Below are 27899 nucleotides of genomic sequence, written 5' to 3'. Positions count from 1 at the left end.
TATGACTGTTATTTCAGTTACTAAATTTCAATAGGGCCTAAAACAGAAATTCTTTTTTTCTTTTTCATGTGTATGAGTGTTATGCCTGCATGTTTGGAAGTGTACCTGTATCATGCCCACAGAGGATAGAAGCAGGTGTCAAGGTCCCTTGGAACTGGAGTTATGGGTGGTTGTTAGCTGCCAAGTGGATGCTGGGATTGCAACCCTGGTCTTCTCCAACCTGGATATTTTCTCTTCTTCTCCCCTCATCTTCACTCTTTTTCTTTCTTTTCTTTAAGTCACGGTCTTGCTAACATAGCCTAGGCTGGTCTCCAGCTCTTTATGCAGCCCAGGCTGGCCTCAAATTTGCAATCCTTCTGCCTCACCCTCCTGAGTACTAGGATTGCAGGTATGTACCACTATACCCAGCTTGAATTAAGAAATATTTTTTTTAATGAATATGAGTATTTGCCTAAATATACATTCATACCTATACAACTGTGCATGCCTGTGGAGGCCTTAAGAAGGCGTTGGATTCCCTAGGACTGGAATTACAAATGGTTGTAAACTGCTATGTGGGTGCTGGGAACCAAACCTAGATCCTCTGTAAGAGCAGCAACTGCTCTTAACTGATGAGCCATCTCTCTAGCTCCTTGAATTATATTTTAATTGAACCAATTATTATAATTTTATGTTAAAGTTACTATAGAGAAAAACTTCTGTCCAACTTTAGACAGGCACACAAACAGTGCTATTTGAACCGTTGACATATACTTTAAAATAAACAATAATTTTTTTTTTTTTTTTTTGGTCTTTTTGAGACAGGGTCTCCCTGTAGCTCTAGATGTCCTGGAACTCACTATGTAGACCAGGCTGGCCTCGAACTCATGGAGATCCGCCTGCCTCTGCTTCACGAGTGCTGGGATTAAAGGTGTGTGGCACTACGCCCGGCTAACAATAATTTTTTAATGTTTACAAAAAAAAATAAATCACTTTGACTAGGATCACATGTAACAAATTACATATACTTTGAAAAATTGTATTTAAAACACATTCACCTGACTGAGGAAGTATGATGTGATGAAATGGGCTTTAGAATCAGATGAACTGGGTTTAAATCTCGCCTTAGGCATCTCTGAGCTATATGACATACTACCCACCTCTTAAGTTTGTTCATCAATAAAGGGAGGGTTGTATGTTGCAGCTTCAGAGGTAATAGTATATTATTAGTCTGAGTAGTATGCTATTATTAAAAATAACTGTTTGAGCTAGGCATGGTGGCGCACGCCTTCAATCCCAGCACTCGGGAGGCAGAGGCAGGCAGATCTCTGTGAGTTCGAGGCCAGCCTGGTCTACATAGTGAGTTCCAGGCCATCTGGGGCTACCCGGAGACCTTGTCTCAAAAAGACCAAAAGAAAAAAAAAAAAACCAAACAAACAAAAAACTGTTTGATTCTTCACTTTTCTCATCACTGACTCTGGCAGCCATTTGTATAGGCAATTAAGAATAAAGCCAAGGGGCTGGCTCAGTGGTTAAGAGCACATACTGTTCTCAGAGCACTGAGTTCAGTTCTCAGCACCCACATCAGGTGGCTTATACTCTCCTATAACTCCGGCTCCAGGGAATCTGACACACCTTCTTCTGGCCTGTGCTGACACCTGCACACATATGGCATACATTCACACAGACACAAACATATACATAATAAAAATCAATCTTAGAAAAAAGCGAAGCCAAGTCAGATGTAAGCCTTTAATTCCAGGACTCGGGAAGCAGAAGTAGGCAGATCACTGTGGGCTCTAGACTAGCCTGGTCAATGAAGTGAGTTACAGGCCAGCCAGGGCTACGTAGTGTGACCCTTTCTAAAAAAATACACAAACAACAGCAGCAGCAGCAACAAACCACCAAAAACGAAGCCAAGAGTCAGGGAAGGTGGCACATATCTAATCCCAGCTGACAGAAGAAAGATCATTATGAGTTTGAGGACAGCGTAAGTCACCCTGTGAGTACTAGGTGAGCCTAGACTGCAGAGTGAGACTCTATCTCTAAAAAGTGAATGAAATAGGGCTGGAGAGTTGGCTCAGCAGTAAGAGCATTTGCTGCTCTTGCAGAGGACCTGAGTTGGGTTCCTAGCACGCACATGTGAAGGCTCACAGTTGCCTGTAACTTCAGCTCCAAGACAGTTGGTGCCTCTGGCCTCTACAGGCACCCACACTCATATGCACATACCCACGTAGACAGACAGACAGACAGACACACACACACACACACACACAATTACAAGTTAATAAATCAAAAAAATAAAGAAAAAAGAAAGTGAAAAAGCAGAATTAAGCCAGTTTTACTTGTCAAGATTTAACTACCATCAACATTCAAAAGCATCATAAAATTGGACTCTGGTAAAATGAGAAATCTTTAAATAATTCTGTTTTTTTTTCCATTATAGTAGCATTCATAATAGATTAGTTATTAGTTGATTCCAATGAGAACAGATCACCAAATTTAAACAAACAAACAAAAACAGCAAAAGGTAGGTACTAACCTGGTTGGCAAGACACCTCAAGAGATAAGGGCACATGCTACAAGTCAGACCCCAGAGGAGAGCACATTGGAAGGAAAGAACTGACTCCCTCCCACAAGTTGTGCTCTGACCACACATGTGTCATGGCACAGCCCACTCTAATAAATGTTACAGAATGTTTAAGGGGTCTGAGAGATGGCTCAGTTGTTAAGAGCTTTGGCTGCTCTTGAAGAGGACCCAGAGGTTCAGTTCCTAGCACCCACATGGTGGCTAACAACTGTCTGTAACTCCAGTTCCAGGGGATCCAAAGCCCTCTTCTGATGTCCGCAGGCACTGCACAACATGGGTACACTTACATGTAGGCAATACACTCATACACATAACATTTTAAAAAAATGTTTAAGGATGTAGTATGAGCCACGTACAAGTTTCATCTATATATCACAGCGATCAACATAAATTTACTAATATTAAGAAAACTAATTATAGGCTAGAACAGGAAGTTCAGAGAAGGAAAAAAAAAAAAGAGAAGTTGCCAATACATACTAAAGGATCCATCACATCATCAGATAAAAGTCAGACAACATCAGGACGACAAGAATGGGACAGGTAAAAACCAACACTGATATGCTCATGTTGAAAGTACAAACTTTTACCATATTCTTGGATAGTACTTTGGCAATATTTCAAAATTATAAATGTGCAGGCCCTTTCTTCACTATATATTGCTGCCCCTACTCCTACCTATGTGTTAGGAGACAGACAAGAACACATACTGCATCACTGGAAACATAAACACCATAATAAGCAACAGTAGAACAATGTGATAGATTCAGATAATTAGTGAAAAAAGCAAGTGACAGAAAACTATATACAATCATAGAATACATTTTATCAATTCTAAGCATTACACATGTGTGCACATGCACACACGTACATACTGCACAAACTGGCTTAACACCTCTAAAGTGAAATTCAGTTTTATAATACACCTTGCATGAATGTAAAGAAAAATATTTCATGGGGCTATAGAGATGGCTCAGTGGTTAAGAGCACTGACTGCTCTTGCAAAGGACCCCATTTTGATTCCCAGCACCCACATGGTGGCTATGAACCATCCTTAACTCCAGTTTCAGGGGAATCTGAAGCCCTCTCCTGACCTCTGCAGAACTGCACGACACGGGTGCACTTACATACATGCAGGCAATACACTCATACACATAAAATAAAAATAAAATATTTTTAAAAAAGAAAAGAAAAATATTTCACTAGATTCACACTAAATAGAAGGGAATCTGATGAAGGAGATGGGGATTAGGCAGGGCAGTCAAAGAAAATATAAGCCTCACTTGGAACATTTACTCTCATAGGAAAATTTCTGGAAGGACAAAATAAACTCTTAAGAAGCAAGGTGTCTGGAGAAGTGACTGATAAAACTGGGGGGGGGGGCTGGAGAGAAGGCTCAGCAGTTAAGAACACTGGTTGTTCTTGTAGAAGACCCAGGTTCGAATCCCAGCACCCACATAGCAGCTAACTATCCGTAACTCCAGTTCCAGGGGATCTGACAGCCTCTTCTGACCTCCATGGGCATTGCACGACATGGGCGCACTTACCTACATGCAGGCAATATACAGATACACATAAAAATAAGTAAAATTTAAAAAAAAAAAAGGGAGATGGGGCACTGAATAAAAGTATTCTCCATCTATGTGCCTGACATTTTTTTTCACAAGATCATGCAATTTAAAAATAAATAAATAAATACTTTATTTAATTTTACTATATGTGTGCGTGTGTTTGCTCCTTCTACTTTTATGTTGGTTGTAGGAATAGAACTCAAGTCACCAGGCATACACAGCAAGTGCCTTTATCCACTGAGCATCTCAGTGGAACCCATTAAAAAAAAAGTTTTAGCTAGGTGTGGTGGCACACTCCTTTAATCCCAGCACTCAGGAAGCAGAGACAGGTGGATCTCTTCGAGTCTGAGGCCAGCCTGGTCTACATAGTGAGTTCCAGGCCAGCTGGGGCTACAGGGAAGGAGATCCTGTCTCAAAAGACCAAAAAAAAAAAAAAAAAAAAAAAAAAAAAAAAAAGTTTTAAAGAGACAAACTGTGGGATTGGAGAGATGACCCAGAGATAAAAAAGCACATACTGTTTTTGCAGGGTGCCCTAGTTCAGCACCCAGAAACTACAATTGTGTTCACAACTGCCTTTAACTACAGCTAGGTGGATCTAATTTTTTTTTTTTTTTCTGGACTCTGGGCAACTAGAAATGCACAAACACGTAATTTAAAATAGTAAAAATAAATCTTAAAAAAAAAAACAAACAAAAAACTGTGCCACTAATTTTTTTTTTTTTTAAAAGACAGGGTCTCCCTGTAGCTCTGGTTACTCTGGAACTCACTATGTAGACTATGCTGGTCTTGATCTCAAGAGATCCACCTAATTCTGCCTCCCTAGTGCTAGAATTAAAGGTATACAACACCATACTTGGCAACTAACCTTTTTTTAAAAAGAATTAATTTGGGGCAGAGAGATGACTTGGTGGTTAAGAGCACTGGCTGGTTGCTCTTGCAGAAGATAGGTTTGATTCTCAGCACCTACATGGTGCTAACAACTGTCTGTAACTCTAGTTCCAGAGGAATCCCATGCCCTCTTCTGACATTCGTGGGCAATGTATGACATGGGTGTGTGCCATTTACATATATGTAGGCAATACATTCACACACATAAAAATAATAAAATATTTAAAAAGAATTTATTTAAAAATTGTAAAAATTCAATAAAAATAAAATAATTTATTATTGTGTGTGAATGATGTGTGTTTGTCAGTGAGGGCACATGCCACAACACATATGTGGGCACGTGGAAGTCAGAGCACAACTTTCAGGAGTTGATTCTCTCCTTCCATTGTGGATTCTGGAGCTTGAACCCAAGGTCATGAGGTTTGTACAACAAGCACTTTTACCCACTGAGCCATCTTGTTGGCCCTAGCAACAACCTCTTTATTCAATAAAAACTGAAATACCTCAGTAACCTGTAGCCCTGCCACTTATCTTTGCCACTGGGAAAACAGCATTAGTAAACTAGGAAGCACCAAGTGTAGGAATTTCCTTCCTAAAGATCTCAGAACATGATTATTTATCACAGTTCATGTCTAGAACAAGATTCTCATGCAAAAGCTCTTGGAATGCTACTTCAATCAATGATGGTCAAGACATAAGAAGTTTTGTCTGACCAGGCGTGATGGCGCATGCCTTTAATCCTAGCACTCGGGAGACAGAGGCAGGCAGATCTCTGTGAGGTCAAGACCGCTGATATACACAGTGAATGCCAAGCCAGCTTGGGCTATAGGGAGAACCTGTCACATACGTCCTGTGGCACACACACACACACACACACACACACACACACACACGCGCGCGCATGCACGCACACGCGCGCGCGCGCGCAAGCATGTAAGTAAACAAATAAACATAATAAAATTGTTAAATGAATTTTGGCTTGGGATTAGGCCAAAATTTCCAACAAGTTTTGAAATGGCTCTAAACATACTTCTACCATTTTGCACTTTTTATTTATATAAAAAGGCATTGTCAATAATAAAATCAAAATATCGTCAACTCTGAAAAAAAAATGTTTTGTCTGTACATGCATGCATGTGGCAAGAATGGTAGGCCAGTAAGCCTTGTCTCTACTTCCCCAGCACTTGGACTACAGGTACACTGACATGGGCGGCTTTTGACATAGATGCTGGGGATTTGAACTCAGGTCCTCATACTGGCTTGGAGGGCACTTTAATCAACTTAGTCATCTCTCACCCCCTACAGATCTTTTAAAAATTAATTATTAAGATATGTCATTAAGTCCCTTATACACAAATCACCATGCTACATGCCAGAAACTTACTGCTCTTAAAGAGCATGCAAAGTATTGAGGTTCAATTAAAGAGCTGTAATTTGGCTGGGCACTGCCAAATGCATCCCTTTAATCCCAGTATTCAGGAGGCTGAAGCAGGAAGATCAGAGTTCAGGGTGAGCCCAAACAACCTGAGGACCCTCTCTCAAAATTAAAAACAAAAACACAACAATAATCTGTAAGCTGGCAATTAAGTAAATGAGTGTGCCTAGGAATACATTTAAGACACATTATAAGCAGTAATAGTGTTACACATCTGCAATCTCAGCACTCAGAGGCTGAGGCAGAAAAATTTTTAGTTTGAGGCCAGCCTGGACTATACAGCAAGACCCTGTCTCAAAAAAGAGAGAGAGAGAGAGAAAGAGAAGACAAATATATACTGCATGCATATAATATAGCAAACAAATTACAACTAAATTATACTGAGATAAATTAAATATTTAGGGTTTACTGAAGTAGAAGGTCAGTTGTTGAGGCCAGGTGGGGATATACACAGCATCCCAGACCAATTTGGGCTACACACTGATACCCTACCTCAGGAATTAAAAAAAGTAAATATTTACATAATTCTTTACATAAAAATTAACAAGTCTACCAAAGATGTACCTTTTATTTCATTGTCTTCCCAATACATTTTTCTGAAACACAACCTTGAAAACTTGACACAGCAAGAAAAATGGCATTACAACTGCTCACTGGCACACTATTTTTTTTTTAATTTAAAGGAAAAAAATCTATTCAAACAATAATGTAACTTAAATTATATTAACCTAATGACAATTATTGGCCTTTTATAAGGCATTTCAGAGAAGATTTATGCCATGTCAATTAAAATGAATAGAATGAAAAATTACATACTGTGTTTATAATTATGCAAAAATTCCAATAATCCCAGCACTTGGGAGGCAGAGGCATGAGGATCAAAATCATAAGGTCATCCTTGGCTATATATCCAGTTTGAGGTTCGCTTGAGCTCCATAAAAGACTATCTCAAAACACCAAGTAAATAAGTAATTAAAATACAAAAATTCAGATGGACATGACTCACCAAAAAGAAAACAATTTTCAGATTAGTCATGTAATATAGCAATTTTCAAATACACAGATTCTCTGCTACAGGGAGATGATTTTAAGCTAACAGGTTAGAGGGTATGAAAAAAGTTTTTTGGCAGTGATAGGGATTGAACCTGGAGTTTTACAACTCTAGGTAAGCACTCTAACACTGAACTCTCCCCAGTCCCTTTTTACCTTAAGCCAGGGCCTCACTACGTTGCCTAGGCTGCCTTGACAAGCTCACTCTGTTGTAGTCTAGGCATGCCTTGAACTTTTGATTCTCCTGTCTCAGTAGCTGGGATTATAGGCCTGAGCCTCCAAGCCCAAGCCCAGAACAATTAATTTTTTTCTGGTTTTTGTTGTTGTCTGTGTTTTGTTTTTTTTTTTTGGTCTTTTTGAGACAGGGTCTCCCTGTAGCTCCAGAGATCTGCCTGCCTCTGCCTCCCGAGTGCTGGGATTAAAGGCATGCGCCACCACGCCTGGCCTTGTTATCTGTTTTATTTTTTGTGTATGAAGGTTTTTCGTGTATTCATGTATGTAAGTACAACTATGTCCTGCAATGCCCGGAGAGGCCAGAAGAAGATAGTGGACTTTGGTTGTTAACCACCATGTAAGTGCTAGGAACCAAACCCAGGTCTTCAGCAAAAACAGCCAGTGCTCTTAATTGCTGAGCCAAGTCTCCAGTTCCTGTTTTTTGTTTTTTGTTTTTTTTTTATATATATACAGGGTCTTACTTTGTAGCTCTGGCTGGCCTGGAACACACTATGTAGCCAGGTTGGCCTCCAACTTGTGTTCCCCCTGCCTCAGCCTCCAAGTAATAGGATTACGGATATACAGCACTATCTGCCTAGTGAAAAAAATTTAATCTATAATAAATATAAAGTGATTTGAAAAATACTAAGAAAAATCCAATTCAAAACACTTTACAGTCATTATAGATTTAAAAAACAGGAATACATTGGTTTTTTTGTGTGAGTACAATAGACACAAGCAGTAGTCACTACTGTGGAGGTAAAAGTCCATTTCCTACTAAAATAAATGTTTTATTTCAACATTGGGTATTTCAAACTAGGTGCAGTAAATTATGGAAACTATGAATAAACAACATACAGGTTATCATTAAGCCAGGTGTTAGTTAATGCTGAGCACTAGAAAGTAACTCATCAATAGGTAGAGTTCAGGTGAACAGACTTGGGGATGCTATTTTAACATCTACCATTTAATATAAGCCTGAAAAAATAAGAATTCCTTGCAAGTCAACAAGATTTATTTTTGAAAAGATGCATGTCAGTGTCAGCACAGCCAGGATCCTCAGTGTTCAGATCCAGGCCTTGTTTACAGGCATTCACCATCAAAATCATGTTCAACAAACCTCACTATATAGGTTGATTTTTTTTTTTTTTTTTCGGTCTTTTTGAGACAGGGTCTCCTTGTAGCCCCAGCTGGCCTAGAATCCACTATGTAGCCCAGGCAGGCCTCAAACTCACAGAGATCCACCTGCCTCTGCCTCCCAAGTGCTGGGATTAAAGGTATGCACCACCATGCCCGGCTAGGTCGATTTTTTTAGAATAAGAAAATGGGGGCTAGACAGATGGCTGAGCAGTTAAGAGCACTTGCTACTCTTACAACAGATCCAGGTTCAGTTCCCAGCATCAACATTCCAACTAACAACCATCTGTAACTCCAGTTCCATGGGATCCAACACCCTCTTCTGGCCTTTGCATGAAGGCAAATCACTTACACACATAAAACAAAAATAAAACTCTTTAGAATAAGCAAATGGTAAACAGTACATTCATTCTTGTGAATTAAATTGGCTTTTCCATTGTATATTTTGTGCACTTACTAGTTTTAAGAATTCTTCTACAATCTGTCCTTTAAATCTTGTCATGGAATCTTATTAATCTTCATTGCCCTAGATGGGGATCAAATTTCTCTCCTTCCCACCCAAAAAAGTCAATGAAAACATAACTTATTTTTTCAATGCTGTGACCAAATACCTAACAAACAGAAACTTAAAAGGTTTATTTTGGCTTAGATTTCAAGATGCAGTCCACCATGAAGGGGAAGGCACTGGGCAGGAGCATGAGGTACCTACTCACATTGTGTCTGCAGTCAGGAAGCAAAGAACAGACAGGAAGTGGGGTTCAGCTATTAATCCTGAGGGCCCACTACCAGGGACTTATTTCCTCCAACAAGGCTCCACCTCCTGAGGGCTCCACAACCCTCCGAAATGGGGCCACCAGTTGGAAACCATGTGTTCAAACCCATGCACCTATGGGGGACATTTAACATTCAAATCACAATAATGTTCATATTAGCATTCACTTTGGACAGATTATAGAATTAACTAATTTTCTTTATACATCTACTCCTTTTTTTTTCTGAGACAAGTCACCTAGTTCATGCAGTTCCCAAACTTGTTATATAGCTGAAGATGATACTGAACTCCTGATCCTCCAGTTTCTACTTCCTGAACACCAAGACAGGTGTGAACTACCATTCTCAGCCCCCAAGTTTTCTTCAATAAGTATATGTATGTATAAATAAAAACAAACATGAGGCTGGAGAGATGGCTCAGTGGTTAAGGGCCCTGGCTGCTCTTGCCAAAGACCCAGGTTCAGCTCCTAGCACCTACATGGTGGCTGACAACCACCAGTAATTCCAATTCCAGGATATCTGACACTCTTTTCCGGCCTCCATGGGTAATGCATGCATATAGTGCACTTACATAAATGCAGGCAAAATATTTACACACATAAAAGAAGAAGAGGAGTAACTCCGGGGGCTGGAGAGATGGCTCAATGGTTAAGAATACTTGCTGATCTTCCAGAGGACTCAGGTCCAGTACCCACCTCCACATGGCAGCTCACAACTACCTCCATGAAAGTGGTGCACATACATACACTCAAGCATACACACACACACACACAATAAAATAACTAAATTAATTTAATAAAATTAATCCCAACACTCAGGAGGTACAGGCATATCTCTGTGAGTTTGAGACCAGCCTGGTCTACATAGTAAGTTGCAGACCAGCCAGACCTACATCATGAAACCCTGTCTCAAAATCAAACATCAGAAAAGTATCTCTGCCTTATTGTATTGGAAGTAGGGGGAAATTAGCAAAGTTCCCTCATTTTTGTTTCTAATAGGGTCTCATGTAGCCTTGGCTGGCCTTGAATTCCCTATGTAGCAGAGGATGATCTTGAACTTCTGATCTTCCTGCTTCTGCCTCCTGAGTACAGAGATATACAGTTTAAAATTTTTATACTCTTTTGACCTCCGTGGGCATTGCACAGCATGTGTGCCACTCACACATATACAAGCAATATACCCATACACATAAAATAAAAATAAACATTAAAAAATTTTATACTATTTTATAAGAATAATACAGCCAGGCGTGATGGTGCACGCCTGTAGTTCCAACATTTGAGAGGCAGAGGCAGGTGGATCTCTGTGAGTTCAAGGTCAGCCTGGTCTATGATATACTTTCTTCATTTAAAATTGATAATATAAATTGGTCAAGAAAAAAAAAAAAAAAAAAAAAAAAAAAAAAAAAAAAAAAGAATAATAATACAGTACAGTATTCATTACTCAGTGAATATGAAATATTTTGGAAATGGTTAGCATGTACTAAACTAAATACTTAAAATTTAAAGGACCTACTCCCCCTAATCTGTTACACCCATATTTCTTGGTAATTCTTCCTTTTCAACAGCACATATAGCCACAGAACACTGTCAGGTACTCTACTGAAAGAGACAGAGAAAGAGACTGATTCTTAAAACAACCCTCTAAGAAAGGAATACACAAAGAGTTTAAACAATTGAGTGGCAGAAGGAGGAAACGCCAACAGGTGGTGCTGACTCTTAGTCAGAGTCACTGTGGTTCTCTTTAAGTTAGCTAAGACAAAAATAAACACCTCATCCTAGGTGTTGGCTACCTGAGTGCACTCATTTTATGAAAATTCTTCAGGCAATATACTTGGAATTTGTGTATTTTTCTGCATGTGTCAAACAAATGTTGAGATCATTTGTGCAAAAATGCATCTAATTATACTAGAATCCCAGAATCCCAGCACTCAGGATGCTGAGGCAGGAGAATCCCAAGTTCAAGGCCAGCCTGGGCAACAGAAAATTCAAGGACAGTAAGACCCTGTCTCAAAACCAAGGGTTAAGCCTGGTGGTGTGCATGCCTTTAATCCCAGCACTTGGGAGGCAGGGGCAGGCAGATCTATGTGAGTTCAAGGCCAGCCTGGTCTACCTAGTGAATTCCAGGGCAGCTGGGGATATGGGGAGGCGGAAACCCTGTCTGAAAAAAGACAAAAAAAATAAATAAATAAAAAATCCCAAAAAACAAAAAACAACCAAGGGGGCATAACGGTACACACCTTTAATCCCAGTACTCAGGAGGAGGCAGAAACAGATGGTTTCCTGTGAGGTCATTATATGGAGGCCATCCTGCCATCCTGGTCTACGTAGCAAGTTCCAGGCCAGCTGGAACTACAGGAAGACCCTGTTTCAAAAAAAAAAAAAGAAAGAAAAAAACGCACCATGGCACACACCTTTAGTCCCAGCACTTGGTTGGGAAGCAGAGGCAGGCGGATCTCTGTGAGTTTAAGGCCAGCCTGGTCTACATACTGAGTTCCAGGTCAGCTGAGGCTATAGGGAGAACCTGTTTCAAAAAGAACAAAAAAAAAAAAAAAAAAAAAAAGAGAGAGAGGAAGAAGGACTGCAGAATATAGATCAGTGGTGGTTTAGATCAACTGCCTAACATATACAAGGCCATGGATTTGAAAAAAAAAAAAAAAAAAAACCACATACTTATGAGTTTAGTCAAATGAAATTTTAGTTCTTAGAATTTTTTCTCTTACAACTGTTCCTTAGAGCTGGATGTGGTGGCACACACCTTTAATCCCAGGACTCGGGAGGCAGAGGCAGGCAGATCTCTGTGAGTTCAAGGCCAGCCTGGTCTACATACTGAGTTCCAGGACAGCTGGAACTGTCTCAAAAAGACAAAAGCAAAACAAAACCAACAAAAAAACAACTGTTCCTTAGGTCTATATATATCCCTACACTATTACACACTTGTGCCTAAAAGACAATAAAGGAGAAAATATCCTCAAAATGTAACAGCTGTTCCATAGCAACAATTAAAATCTCAATTATCGGAGGCTAGTCTACTTAAGTGTAGGAGACACATACTAATTATATATGTTACCAATAAGTAAATTATAACCATACAGTATTTTACATTTATTAAAGTTCTTGTAAATGCTTATACTTAAAAGACAACAGGAAGTGGAACTACTTCATCTGTCCATATAATTGCTACCATTAGTACAATTCTCGGCTAGCATACACTACTATCAGTGCAGTAATTGACCATAATCGGCAGCAACACTACTGTAAATTATTCTATAAAGACTTACGCTGCGGGCAATGGTTCATGCCTGCAATCGAAGCACTTGGGAGGCTAAGGCAACCTGGGCTACAGAATGAGACCCTGTCTTCAGGAAAAAAGGATGAGCCTTCAAGATGACTCATCAGGTAAAGGTGCTTGCCATTAAACCTGAGTTGAATCTGCAGGAACCACGTGGTTGGAAGGAAAGAACCAGTATGTACACTCCCTGCTGCCTGTGCACACATGCTAAATAAGTAAGTAAATAACACCCCTGCCAAAGACTGTAAATTAAACTCAGTTTCCTTTTACAAGTCATCCTCAACCCCATCCTCTCCAAAAACTGAGTCAAGAGTGGTGACTTACTACTGTAATGCCAGCGCTTGCAAGGCCAAGGCAGGAAGGGTTATAAATTGCAGTATAACCTGGGCTATAGAAGCAAGACCCTCTCTCAAATAAAGAAAAAGAAAAGACCCACTCTCCTCCCCTCACTTACACGAGGTCCTAGGTACATCTACTAGCAAGAAAAAGAAATCAGAGCAACCAGCACCCATACATCTTTGGAGAAATGGTCAACACCTCCTGAGGCAGGAACTGTGTAGATGAGCCTGCACCTTACAGCAATTATTAATGCAAGGAAGCTGTGGAATACTACTAAAATTGTGTAAAAGGAAGAATGAATTCAAAGATGGTACAAGTTTCCATTTGCCCAAAACAGTACAATTTGAGCATCAATAATAAACTTGTAAGAGAACTAAAAAGAATGCTTAAAAGCATGAATACCTGGTAACATTTAAAACTTAACTATTGAGGCTGCTGGGGGAGGGTGTGTCATTATTTGAAAGCTAGCAAATAAAAGTAGTATTTATCTTTCCTTCTCTATTTGAAGTCTATTCAGAACCAAAATAGCATTAAAAAAAAGTATTCTAGTAAGGCTAATTAGAGTATCACCATTAAAAATATTTAATAAATTAACAGACCTAGACATCAATCACCACAAAATACAACCTAACACTGTGGAAGAAAGTAGACAACCTGAGGTTACCATATTTTCAATGTTATCAAAAAGCAAGAACCTGAATCTGATCAAGTACAATAAGACAACTTCAGAAAATACAGATTAAATGAACATGCTGAGCCACACATTCAACCAGCAAAATCAACAAAACATAAGGAAAACAGGAGAAAAGAATCTATCAATTACTTGTAACGGTAGACTTTATTTGAAAACTTATTTAAAAACTTTCATAAATTGTCACAAAGCTGAAAATTTGGTCACTTGACTTGATATCAAGGAAGTACTATAAATTTAAAAGTTTCTACACAAGGGACTGGAGAGATGGCTCAGTGGTTAAGAGCACTGACTGCTCTTGCAGAGGACCCGAGTTCAATTTCCAGCACCCACACCTAGTTAACAACTATGTGTAGTTCCAGTTCCAGGGGATCTAATGCCTTCTTCTGACCTCTGAGGGCATTGCATACAGAGTGCACTTACCTGTAGGCCCATGCACATAAAATATAAATAATAAACAAAAAAAATTTTTTTTAAAAAGGATAAAATGCAGAGCTGGAGAGATGGCTCAGCGGTTAAAAACACTGGTTGTTCTTGCAGAAGATCCAGGTTCGAATCCCAGCACCCACATGGCAGCTAACAACTGTCTGTAACTCCAGTTCCAGGGGCTCCAACAGCCTCTTCCTTCTGTCCTTCTCGGGCAATGCACAACATGGGTGCACTTACCTACATGTAGGCAATACACACACATAAAATAAAAATAATAATTTTTTTTTAAAAAAGGATAAAATGTATACAATATCTGGAAAGCATGCAAAGCATTAAAAAAAAAAAGTTTCTACATGTGGAACTGGAGAGATGGCTCAGTGATTAAGAGCATTAGCTGATCTTGCAGAGGATCTGGGTTCAGCTCCCAGCATCTACAGGGCAGCTCACAAATGCCCATAACTCCAGTTCCACAGAATCCAGTGCCCTCTTCTGGTCTTCCCTGGCACCACACAAACATGCAGCACATATACATGCATGCAGGCAAAACACCCATATACATAAAATAAATCCTTTTTAAGTTTCTCCATGTGATAATAGTCTCTCTTCTTTTTTTTTTTTTTTTTTTTTGGGTCTTTTGGAGACGGGTTCTCTCTGTAGCCCCAGCTGTCCTGGAACTCACTATGTAGACTAGACTGGCCTTGAACTCCCAGAGATCCACCTGCCTCTGCCTCCCAAGTGCTGGGATTAAAGGCCACCACGCCCAGCTTGATTATGTATCTCTTAAAGTGGAAGACTCCTTTAAAAAAAAAAAAGAGCATATACTGTGCTGGGCATGGTGGCACATGCCTTTAATCCCAGCACTCAGGAGGCAGAGACCGGAGGATCTCTGTGAGTTCAATGCCAGCCTGGTCTACATAGTGAGTTCCAGGACAGCTGGGGCTACAGGGAGACCCTGTCTCAAAAATGACCAAAAAAAAAGAGATACATAATCAAATATTTACTGATGACTTAGGAAGTAGATGGGGCAAGTATAGCTGAGTAATAGATATGAAAAGTTAAAAGCCTAATGTTGTATCAGTAGGAATAGCATTTAGTAATAATAGGACTCATCAAATTATTTTTAATTTCTGTTGTCAATGGAAATGGAACCAGGGCTCTAACAGCATGTGCTGTACCTCAAGCCTCAGGATCCATGGATAATTGGATGGGCATATTACATCAGTTCTTTTAAGAAACTTCCTTTATTTTTTAAATTGTTTTTTATAGTATTTAAGGGGGAACCATGCCAAGGTGCCATGTGGAGGTTAGAGGACAACTTGGAGACAGTTCTCTTTCATCATGTGGTTTCCAGGGATCAAGCTCAGATCATCAAGCTTGGCAAGCACCTATACCCAATGAGCCATTTCATCTGCCCTACATTAAAATTTTCAATCCAGCCGGACATACTGGCTCCCAGCACTCGGGAGTCAGAGGCAGGTGGATCTCTGTGAGTTCAAGGCCAGCCTGGTCTACATACTGAGTTCCAGGACAGCTGGGGCTACAGGGAGACTCTGTCTCAAAAAGACCAATAAATAAATAAATAAATAAATAAATAAATAAATAAATAAAAATTTCAGTCCAACAATAATGTCATTTGAGAATTCAGAGCAGAGGGTTCTCACCTGTATTTTGCATACATCTAAGGCTTTCTGTAAGGTGTTCATGCTAAAAACTCAACTTGGATCTTTCCATGAGCCCTTAATATTTTCTCTTTTTAAAATATTATTTTTGTTTTATGAGTATGCATGTATTGCCTGCATGTAGGTAAGTGCACACGTGTTGTACAATGCCTGCGGAGGACAGAAGAGGCTGTTGGATCCCCTGAAATTCAAACCTGGGTCTTCTGCAAGAACAGTCAGTGTTCTTAACTGCTGAGCCATCTCTCCAGCCTGAGCCCTTAATATTTTCATGTAAAAAATATTCAAGTTAAGGCAGGTGTGGTGGCGCACACCTTTAATCCCAGCACTCGGGAGGAGAGGCAGGCAGATCTTTGTGAGTTCAAGGCCAGCCTGGTCTACATAGTGAGTTCCAGGACAGCTGGGGCTACAGGGAGACCCTGTCTCAAAAAGACCAAAAAAAAAAAAAAAATCAAATGATAAAGTAACCAGATAATACTTATGAATTATTTTCCTCAGAATACCACCAGAAAACAGGGATCCTGTCTGTTTTCATCTCCTGTAGTGGAAGAACTGTCTGGACAGAGATTCAACCTTGCCTCTGACACATAATAAGTGCAGTGGCATAAGCCAGGTCCCTCGGCTAAGAAATAGGGAGAACACAGAAGGCTCATGGGAGGAATAAATACTGTGTGTGCAGCTTTCGCCTGACATTTAGAAAACTTCTGCTCTATAACCACTGGCAACCATTAGTTTGGAATCATAAATCAGTGCAACAATCTACCAGCCCAATGTAATACAGCAATTAAGTATTAGAGAAGGAAAAATCCAACCCCTAAAGAACTCTACAAAATCAAAATATAATTCTCCAAGTTAACAGCATCCAAGAATGATAAAGGCTACATGCTGTAGATTCTTTGAGACTTTAACCTAAAAAATATTTTCAAAATCCAGTTTAGGGCTGGAGAGATGGCTCAGCAGTTAAAAATACTGGTTGTTCTTGCAGAAGACCCGGGATTCAAATCCCAAAACCCACATGGCAGCTAACAACTATCCATAACTCCAGTTTCAGGAGATCCGACAGCCTCTTCTGTCTTCCGTGGACATTGCACGGCATGGGTGTACTTACATGCATACACATAAAATAAAAAGAAATTTTTTAAAAACCAGTTTAATCTTGCCAAATAGAATTAAGCAACTTCTTTTCTCCCTTTAAAAGCCTCCAGTGGTAGCAGGGTGTGGTGATACACACCTTTAATTCCAGCACTTGGGAGGCAGAATTCTGTGAGTTCAAGGCCAGCCTGGTCTCCAAGTGAGTTCCAGGGCAGCCAGGGCTAGAGGGAGAACCCGTCTCAAAAAGACAAAAAAGAAAAACAAAAACAAAAACAAAAAAAAACATGAAACATGGGGCTGGTGAGATGGCTCAGAAGTTAAGAGCATTGGCTGTTCTTGTAGAAGACCTGGGTTCGAATCCCAGCACCCACATGGCAGCTAACAACTGTCTGTAACTCCAGTCCCAGGGGATCTGATAGCCTCTTCTGACCTCCTACCTGGTCTACATAGTGAGTTCCAGGCCAGCTGAGGCTACAGGGAGACCTTGACAAAAAAAAAAAAAAAAAAAAAAAAGAAAAAGAAAGAAACATTTTGCTAGAAAAATCATACATTAACACAAAGGCAGGAGTTGGGGTGATGGCTTAGTGGGCAAAGCACTTGCTATACAAGCAAGAGGACCTGAGTTCAGATCTCCCAAACCACATAAAGCCAGACGTGGTATTGCACACTCATAATCCCAGTGCTCCTATGGCAAGCTGGGAGGTAGAGACAGGAGAATTCCCAGGCACTTGTAGGATAGCTAGCCTGGTGCCCATACAGCAAACAAGAGACTCTGTTTCAAACAAGGAGGACCAATACCTGAGGTTGTCCTTTGGCTTCCACACATGCTGTGCACATGGTGAGCACACACAGGAATGCGAGTGTATGGACAGCATTATCCACAAAAGCAAAAAAAGACAGCACTGCTTGACTCACCTCACTTTCTAGAATTCTACTGCTTTTATATTCTTTCTTTCCCCTCATTAGTGTCTCCTATATCACCAGTCTCTTCACTGCTAACTGATGTAATGATCCATGCAGAAAGGCAGCTTTTAGATTACTATTATTTTAATTATGTGTTTATTTGGGGGGCTGTGCATGAGAGTGCAGTGTTGGGAGTTATAAGCTGCTGTGAGCCCTCCAACATGGGTGCTGGGAGTGCAGGTACTCTGGAAGAGCAATACATAACTGCTGAGCCATCTGTTCAGCCCAGAAAGGTAGTTTTTATTTAATTGCTAAATAGGTATTTCTCTTTTTAAATACTTGAATACTGCTTGGAGAACTTAACTTAGGAATTGTGCAAACTATCCCTATCAATGTCACTTCTTTCTGTAAGGTGACTGATAACTAGGCCTCTCAAGTTATGAATTCCCTGATGATTCTTGCCACTCAAAAAAAAACTTATTTTCAATTTCTTAAAGCAGATACTACTATTTTCAAAGAAGATGGGATCAGATGAAATCATCCTTTTTTGTTAGTCATGTGGCAAAATCAAGAATTAGAGGTTGGTTCTTATCTGTTCTTTCTTGTACAATTTTCATTATCAGAAAGTTTCAAGAACCTTTTTTTTTTTTTTTGGTCTTTTTGAGACAGGGTCTCCCTGTAGCCCCACAGCTGTCCTGGAACTCACTATGTAGACCAGGCTGGCCTTGAACTCACAGAGATCTGCCTGCCTCTTCCTCCCAAGTGCTGGGATTAAAGGCGAGTGCCACCATGCCTGGCAAGAATTAACTTTTAAGAAAGAGTTTAGCTATGTGAGTTGCACAGAAACTAGTGGATGTGTACTGAACCATTTACAACAAACTCTAAATTCAAGCCAGCGACCTAAGGGGGTCAAGTGATCCCACCACCAATTCCCCAAGTCAGCTAGTATACAGTGAGGGCTGAATTCTTGTCAATGGCAATGAATATTTCAAAGTCAAAAAAAATGCAATAAATGTGTAATGATCAAACAGTCTGGAAATTTTCCCCAGTTTGCACGAGAGAAATTTTTTAAGAGAAAACTACTTTAACATAGATCACTACAATGATTAACTTCAGCTGGTAAAATGTGGACTGTGAAAGGTACTCCCTCTGGGAAAATTGTCATAAATATGTTGTTCTAGAACGTATGTGGAACCTAGCAACCCCTTTGAAAGTTTCATTTTCTCTCTCCCTCTCTCTCTCTTTCTCTCTCGCCTCTGCTTTCCAGCTCAAGACCTAAATATCTTTAAGTGTCAAACTATCAGTCAAGACTACTTTCCACTGACCAAATCTTGTGACTGGTATCTCCACTATTTTGACAAAGTGAATCAGCCAACTGAAAAAAAAAAAAAAAAAAAAAAAAAAAAAAAAAAAAAAAAAACTGGAGAAGCAAAGAGTACTTGTTGGCCTTACTGAGAACTCACAAACATCTAGAAGTTACTAGAATAGTGGACATTACCAAGTTGGGCAAGCCAGAGAGCATAAACATTTGACTTCCTCCTCCTTTGCCCTATCAATAAAGGTGGATGCTCATGTCCTATTGGAAAAGGTACGTATGGGCTCCATAGGAATTTTTCTTCCACTAAGGGAAAGGGTAAAAATCGATAAGGACTGATGTGGTGAGCCATGGGAAACAGAAAAAGAAAAAGCGTCAGTAAAGAACAAAAAGAAGAAATCCATCCCAGATCAGGAACCTTGGGCAGACAGCGCTTCATTCTTCCACCTCCACTCAAGGAAACCGGAGAATTTAAACCCGGTGAAACGCCCCGGCCACCGTCACCTCCAGGAGGCGGGATTCGACCAGGGTCCCAGGGGTGACCCGGAGGCCAGGCGAGGGGTGACCAACTCCGGGAGCCCCCAGGACTGAACGGCGCTCGGGTCACCCCGGCCCGCTGCGGTGGGTGGGGCGCCGCGGCCCGGCTCACCTTTGAAGAAGCGCAGTGCCAGGCCGTAGAGCTCCTCCAGGCCGAAGCCCCAGCGCTGCTCCAGCCGCCGCGCCTCCTCGGCCGCGCCCCCCGCCGCCGCCTCCCCGGGCTCGGGCTGCGGCCCCGCGGAGCTCCGGCCCCGTCCGGCCCCCGGGGGCGAGGGTGGCGGCAGCGGCGGCGGCAGCAGCGGGGCTCCCTCGGCGCCCGGCCGCTCCTCGGGATCCGGGCTCAGCGTGAGGCCGTCGACCGACACCTCCAGTCGCTCGGCGTTCAGCACGGCCGCCATCTCCGGCTGCTGCGCCTCCTCGGCGGGGACAGGCAGCGGCCACGTATCGACTTCCTGCTGACCTCTCACCTCCGCTCCCCGACACCGGAACTTCCGCTGCCGAGGCGGCTGGGGGTCTGGGGAGCCGAGAGGCCTCGGTTCAGCCCTCGGCAGCGCCTGTCTCGGCCCCGCAGCCTGGGGCTCCGGCCCTTGTGGGTCTCCGTGGGCGGCTACGCGGCCATCCCGAGACACGCGCAGTGATCCGTGTCGGTGCACATCCGGGCGGCGGTGATGGGCTCGCGCCCAGCCCTCCCCGGACGTTTGCGAAGTCAGGCTGTGTGCACAGCTCTCTACACAGCTTAGTTTGGCTTCACAGCAATGCGAGGACATGCAAGACCAATGCCAATTTTTCTTTCTTTTTAATATTTTGGTTTTTTGTGCATGTGAGTGCATTGCCTTGTATGTAAGTGCACCCGTGTCATGCAGTGCCCATGGAGGTCAGAAGGGGGCGTCGGATCCCCTGGAACTGGAGTTACAGACTATTATTAGCTGCTGTATGGGTGCTGGGAACGGAACCTTGGTCCTCTGCAAGAGCAGCCAGAGCTTTTAACTGCTGAACCCCTGGACTTGAATTTTTTTTTCCTTTTTGTCTTTTTGAGACAGGGTCTCCCTGTAGCCCGAGCTGTCCTGGAACTCACTATGTAGACCAGGCTGGCCTTGAACTCACAGAGATATGCCTGCCTCTGCCTCCCAAGTGCTGGGATTAAAGGCATGCGCCACCACACCCGGGTAGATTTGAACTTTTAAAGGGTCCTCCTGACTCAGCCTCCCAAGTACTTTGATTACTGACACATGCCATGGTACCCAGCACAAATGACATTTTAAAGTCAACTCCTATGGGGGCAGGAGAGATGGTTCAACAGTTAAGAGCTCTGGCTTCTCTTACAGAGGACCAAAGTTCGGTTCCCAGCAACCACATAGCAGACTCTGTTTTAATATAGCCTTTATTCAATCAATCCTTTAGCCAGATTCCCCAAACCTCATAACTATTCTAACACCTATCACAGAGGCAGAGGGTGATGAAAGGAAGTCAGAAATAAAGAGATGGGTCTTAAAAGTCTTATTGCAAGGTTTTACCTAAACTTTAGGCCAAGGACATGTATTATTATGGCCCTCCAGCAGCTTTGGAAGGGACCTTCAAAAGTGAGGGGGTCTGAAACCTGAACTTAACTAACTTTGCATAAGTCCACTTGGAGCTGTAGAGTGCTCAAGACTATTTTTTCTACTTAGCTTAAATCTTTAGATTTAGCTTTAAATACTTTAAAAATAGACACATCATTTGGCAAAACTCCAAGAAGTCATAAAGATATATCCTGTTGTGTCTGAGTGTAATGTCTTTAGTAATCAATAACTACTGAATTGATAATGATGATAATGAAATGGGTAGGGGACTGGAGAGATGGCTCAGCATTTAAGAGCACCAGCTGCTCTTGCAGCGGACCCAGGTTCAGTTTCCAGAACCCACATTTTAGGTCTGGAGGATGTTTGGTTTTTTTCAGAAATATACAATATGTTAAATTACAAAACAATTAAAACCAGGCATGATGGTGAACATCTGTAATCCCAGCACCCAGGAGGAACAGGCAGGAGGATCAAAACAAGTTCAAGACCAACCAGGTCTACATAGGAAGTTGTAGGCTAGTCAGGGCTACATTGTCAAATCTTGTATCAGAAACGAAAAACAAAAAGTTTAAAAATATTAATGATTATTAATTTCCTTATCTTTCTAAATATATTCTACAAGTTTAATATTTATATTGTTTCTAAAAATGAGATTATTGCCAGGCATGGTGGCACACATCTTTAGTCCCACAACTCAGAGGCACCAGGAGCTCTGTCAGTTCTAGGCCAGCCTGGTCTACACAATGAGCTCCAGGACAGCTAGGGCTACAGGGAGACCCTGTCTCAAAAAGACCAAAAGTAAATAAATAAATAAATAAATTCTTTTCTACTTACAAACGAAATGCTTATGGGGACTGGAGAGATGGCTCTGGGATTAAGAGCACTGGCTCCTCTTGCAGAAGACCCGGGTTCAAATCCCAGCACCCACATAGTGGCTAACAACTGTCTGTAGCTACAGTTCCACAGGATCTGACACCCTTTTCTGTCCTCCGTGGATGTTGCACAGTATGGGTGCACTTACATACATGCAGGCATAACACTCATACAGATAAAACAAAAATAAATTTAAAAATTTTTTGAGAAACGCTTATTATGGGAAACTTGGAACCATCTATAATTCAATAAAGTAGAATTATATGTGCTCATTTCTTCTCTTTAAAAAAAATATATGTATTGGCCTGTTCCCAGAAGTCCATCTGGTTATTGAGGGTACTAAGGCTTCAAGATTACTTCATGGAACAGGAGCTCTGGCAGTGGCACAGGCCCTGAGAGCTCATGGGCCTCCTAACCACAGCAGCATGCTCCATGACTTCTGGAGGTGGTATTCCTACTGATGAGGAGGAGGCTACTGGGCTGGATAGGGAGATCATGATTGCTGCACAGAAGGGACTGGACCCATACAATATGCTACTCCCTAGGGCAGCTTCAGGCACCAAGGCAGACCTTAATTTAGTTCCATCCATCACCAACAAGCGAATAATGGACTACATCTGTGAAGAGGACAACTGTACTGTCATCTGGTTCTGGCTGCACAAAGTTGAAACTCAACGATGCCCAAACTGTGGAACCCATTTGTATTAGTCACTTTTCTGTTGCTGTGATAGAAACACTGACCCAAGCAATTTATAGAAGGAAGAGTTTACTTGAGCTTACAGTTCCAGGGGAATTACGGTCTGTCATGGCAGGGAGGCATGGTGACTGGAGGTGGCTGGAGCAGGAGCAGCAGAAGCTAAGCTCTCACATCATCATGCAGGTACAGGAAGCAAGAGAGCAACTGGAGATCTGGCAAGGCTTAAGAATTCTCTAAGCCCACCCGTAGTGACGTGCTTCCTCCAGGATAACCACACCTTCTAAGACCTCCCCAAACAGTGCCATCACCTGGGGACAAAATGTCCAAACACTTGGAGCCTATGGGGGACATTTTCATTCAAACCACCACACCATTACAAGTTGGTCCTGCACCAGCTGATCCACTGAGCCCCTGCATTAACTTCCCTCAGAATGTGCTGTAGAGTTCTTCTCTCTAATAAAGACTAGTTATTATGTTGACTCCTCCCATAGATAGCTAGTCTTCTTTCTCTTCTGCAGTTTTGTAGGCATGGATAATTTTATATTGAGAATAGCTATCTATTAATACTATCTTATCATCCACTTAAAATGTATAACCAGTACACAGTTGTTAGACTAGTAATGAAAATAGATTAGGGCTGGGGTGTAGGTTAGAGCTAGTGTGTTTAGCCTGTATGAGGCCCTAAGTACCCAGCACTTCTCCATCCCAATACAAATATCTGCAACCTGTAAAAAATAAATAACATAAAAAATTTTTTGGTCTTTTTGAGACAGGGTCTCCCTGCAGCCCCAGCTGGCCTGGAACTCATTATGTAGACCAGGCTGGCCTTGAACTTGCAGAGATCGGCCCACCTCTGACTCCTGAGTGCTGGGATTAAAGGCATGCACCACCATGCCCGACTATAAAATTTAAAGAAATTAATTTTTTTTTATTTTTGTGAGTGTTTTGCCTGCATATATATAAGTAGACCTATGTGCATGCAGTATCCATGGAGGGCAGAAGAGGACATTAGATCCCGTGGAACTTGAGTTACAGATGGTTGTTAGCCACCATGTGGGTGCTGGGAACTGAACCCAGGTCCTCTGCAAGAGCAGCCTGTGCTCTTAACCTCTGAGCCATCTCTCCATCCCCCCTTTTTAATTTTATTTTTAATTTACCTCCCACATTTTTGTATGTGTGCTTTTTTTGTTTTTGCAACAGTGATTCATAGTGTGGCTCAAGCTGGCCTTGAATTCCTGTTCTTGCCTCACCCTCTCATGTGCTGTGATTACAGGTGTGTGCCACTAGATGGAGCTACAATTTCTCATTAACAGCTCATCATGAGGGGAGTCCTAAGCATTCATTGTAAGGTGAGGGCACACTGTAATGTTCATGAAAATTACCTGAAGTTCTTGTTAAACTGCAGTCTACCTCAGCAAGTGTGGACGAAGACTGGAGAACCAACATTTACTTCCCTTTCCTCCCTCCCTCCCTTCCTCTCTTTCTTCTATTTTCCTTTTTGTAAAGTACTGAGGATGAAACCCAGGGCTTTACACATACTAGGCAAGCACTCCAACTTAGGGATGTTTCATTGAGTGAATGAAGATACACTTACATCATTTACATGTAGTATCAGCTCAGTTCAATACATATTTAAATACTGTCTTGTATAACAGGTACTGTGGAAAATACAAAGGTTAAGTAGTTGTGATGTCCAACCCCAAGATATAACGGTCCAGTAGGTAAGACCATGCTAAACACTGTAGTAGGGCCAGGCTGCTGAAAGTTACATACTGCCTCAGTGACCTTGAACAGGTTCCTTAACTTCTGTTTACTCCCTTGTAAGATGAATATAATTACAGCATCAGGTTGGAGAGATGGCTCAGCGGTTAAGAGCACTGGCTGTTCTTGCAGAGGACCTGAGTTCAATTCCCAGTACCCACATGGCAGGTAACAACCATCTGTTACTCCAGTTCCAGGGGAATCTGATGCCCTCTTCTGACCTCCTTGGGCATTGCATAACATGGGTGCACCTATCTACATGCAGGCAATATACTTATACACATAAAATAAAAAATAATAAAATAATAACAGTGTCTACCTTTTAGTTTGGTGAGAACAATGGGTTTATAAGGATAAATGTTAGGCATTTTTTCCTTTGCTGTAACCAATACCTGAGATAAATTAACTTACAAAGAGGAAAGGTTTGTTTGGCCTCATAATATTGGAGGTTTTAGCCTATGACCCATTGGTCCCATTGCTTTCAGTCTGTGGCTGCAGTACTTGGTAAACCCATTCACCTCATGACTAGTAGACAAAAAATAAAGAGTAAGGCTAAGGTCTTAAAATCTCTCCTTTAAGGGCCAGGTATGTTGTAATCTCAGCACTCAGGAGGAGGAAGCAGGAAGATTGTGAGCTTGAGGTCAGCCTGAGATACATAGCAAGACCCTGTCTCAAAAGCAAGTGAGCAACCAACCAACCAAACAGAATTACTTTGAAGAGTACGCCTGGAATGACAGAGGCTCCCCTACTAGTCCCCAACTTAGTTTCCACCACCTCTGTGTAGTACCAAGTTGGGGACCAAAATTTTAACACATGGGCCTCTGGGGAGCATTCCAGACCCGACAATATGTAAAGCACTTAGGCCTTCCTTGGTGTGGTGGTTTGAATGAAAATGTCCCCCATAGGCTTCAAATATTTGGACATTTTTGTTGGTGGCACTGTTTTGGGAGGTTTTAGAAGGTATGGCCATCCTGAGGAAGACATCACAGGGGGCGGGCTTAGAGCGTTCTTAAGTCTTGCCGGATCTCAAGTCACTCTCTTGCTTCCTGTGCCTTCTTGGAGATGTGAGAACTTAGCTTCCACTCCTCCTTCAGCCGCTTCCTGCTGCCATGCCTCACTGCCTGGACAGACTGTAATTCCCCTGGAACCATAAGCTCAGATAAACTCTTCCATTTATGAGTCTCTTGGGTCAGTGTTTCTATCACAGCAACAGAAAAGTAACTAATACACTTGGCTTATAACTTTTTTTGTTTGTTTGTTTGTTTTGAGACAGGGTCTCCCTGTGGCCCCAGCTGTCCTGGAACTCACTATGTAGACCAGGCTGGCCTTGAACTCACAGAGATCTGCCTGCCTCTGCCTCCCGAGTGCTGGGATTAAAGGCATGCGCCACCACGCCCGGCAGCTTGTAACTTTTAATAAAATTTGTCCACTATTATACGCAACATTAAAATGTACAAAGTAGTTATACAGTGGGCACTCAGGATAAAGTCTGCCCCTTACTTGTCTTGCAAGAATTGGCACATACTTTAAATTTGAACTATTTAGTAGCATGTTTAAAAAAAACTGTAATTTTGAGGGCTGGAGAGATGGCTCAGCAGTTAAGAGTGCCTACTGTTCTTGTAGAGGACCCAGAATCTATATCAGGTAGCTCATAACCACATGAAACTCCAGTTCCAGAGAATCTGACACTCTCTTCTGGCCTCTGAGGGCACTACATTCATGTGCACATACTCCAACTCACACATATACACAATAAATAAAAAATAAAATAAACCTGTTTTTAAAATCTGGAATTTGGGGGAGGCAGAGGCAGGTGGATCTCTGTGAGAACAAGGCCAGCCTGGTTACCTAGCAAGTTCTAGGCAAGCTGGGGCTACAGGGAGACCCTTTCTCAAAAATAAATACATAAATTCATACATAAAAATCAAAAATTTTAAAGTGTGGATTTTAATATAAAGTCCAGATCTTTGACTTACCTTAAAGAAATCTAATGACAGCAGGAGTAATGTGGATGTTTAATGCCGCTAGCTGGTGCTATGTAGAGGTTTCGAGATGTGTTCTAAGTTCAGAGCCCTCCCGGCCTGTGTAATGGATGCTGTCCATGCTGCTGTTGTGGACCATGTAAAATGATGGAAGAGTATAATTCAATTTATGTTGTCCTCTGTCTGGCCACTTCTCTTAGTCTGTTTTTGCACGATAGTACACACCACAGACTAAGTGGTTTATAAATAACAAACCTTTGTTTCTCATAGTTCTGAAGACTGAGACAAGATCAAGGCCAGTTTGAAGGCTGGTCAGGGCCCACTTCCTGATCTGTGGGCAAGCCATCTTCTTGCTATATAGAAGAAACAGAGGGGCTTTCTAACCCCTCTTAAATAAGGGGCTTAGATTTCATTCATGAGGGCACTAGCCTTATGACCAATCACCTCCCCAAACCTTTATCTTATAATGTCATCACATTGGAGATTAGGTTTTAACATATGAATTTTAGGATACACAGATACTCAGTCTATATCACTATAGCAGGTGTGTGTATTTATAACTCCTTTAGACAGAAGAGCCAGGCATAGTGGCACACACCTGTAATCCCAGGAGGTGAAGACAGGAAGACTAAGACCAAGATTTTAAGGTATGTATTGAGTTCAAGGCCTACCTGGGCTACCTGAGACCCTGTCGTTCTCTCACCCCAACTGCCACCCCATAGAAAAGAACTACTACCTCTCTGGGAAGTTTGAGGTGGCTTTAAAGAAGGGGAAAGTCTCTGATTGATCCTTATGGTGCCTTGATATTTGAAGAATGAGGAAATGACATCTGGGCAGAAGGAATGCCACTTGCAGACGCCCTGAGCCCCAACAGAGGCTGGTTAGTCTAGTTAGCCCTGGATGGAACAAGAACTGATTGTACTGCAAGATAAGGAGTGATGGGAGATAAGCCTGAAGAGGTGGGCAGGGTCAGATGGGCAGGGCCTAGAAAGACAGGCCATAAATGGGCCTGGAGTCATTTGGGAGCCCTGGAGGATTTCAGGAAAGGATGTGTCATGAAGGAGAGGCTGTAGGGGAGGCTGGCAGGAGAGAGCCCAGAATGAGGCTGCTGTCACAGGCCAAG

General features: G+C 41.8%; 1 protein-coding gene and 1 pseudogene across 1 annotated transcript in view; one reads left to right on the top strand and one right to left on the bottom strand.

The window, feature by feature from the left end:
- Acbd3 (acyl-CoA binding domain containing 3) overlaps nt 1-20410 on the bottom strand; it is a 48184-nt gene extending 27774 nt beyond the window's left edge. The window contains exon 1 of the mRNA XM_008822376.2: nt 20017-20410. Coding sequence (XP_008820598.1) covers nt 20017-20302 — 286 coding nt within the window. The 5' untranslated portion in view covers nt 20303-20410. The remainder of the gene's footprint in view (nt 1-20016) is intronic.
- Nucleotides 20411-21438: 1028 nt separating this feature from the next.
- On the top strand, nt 21439-23440 carry LOC103725115 (annotated as a pseudogene).
- The last annotated feature ends 4459 nt before the right edge of the window (nt 23441-27899 follow it).

This window comes from Nannospalax galili, unplaced genomic scaffold (assembly GCF_000622305.1).
Source record: "Nannospalax galili isolate Female #2095 unplaced genomic scaffold, S.galili_v1.0 scaffold1508, whole genome shotgun sequence".
NCBI classification, from domain to species: domain Eukaryota; kingdom Metazoa; phylum Chordata; class Mammalia; order Rodentia; family Spalacidae; genus Nannospalax; species Nannospalax galili.
This window is presented reverse-complemented; position numbering and strand designations above follow the sequence as displayed.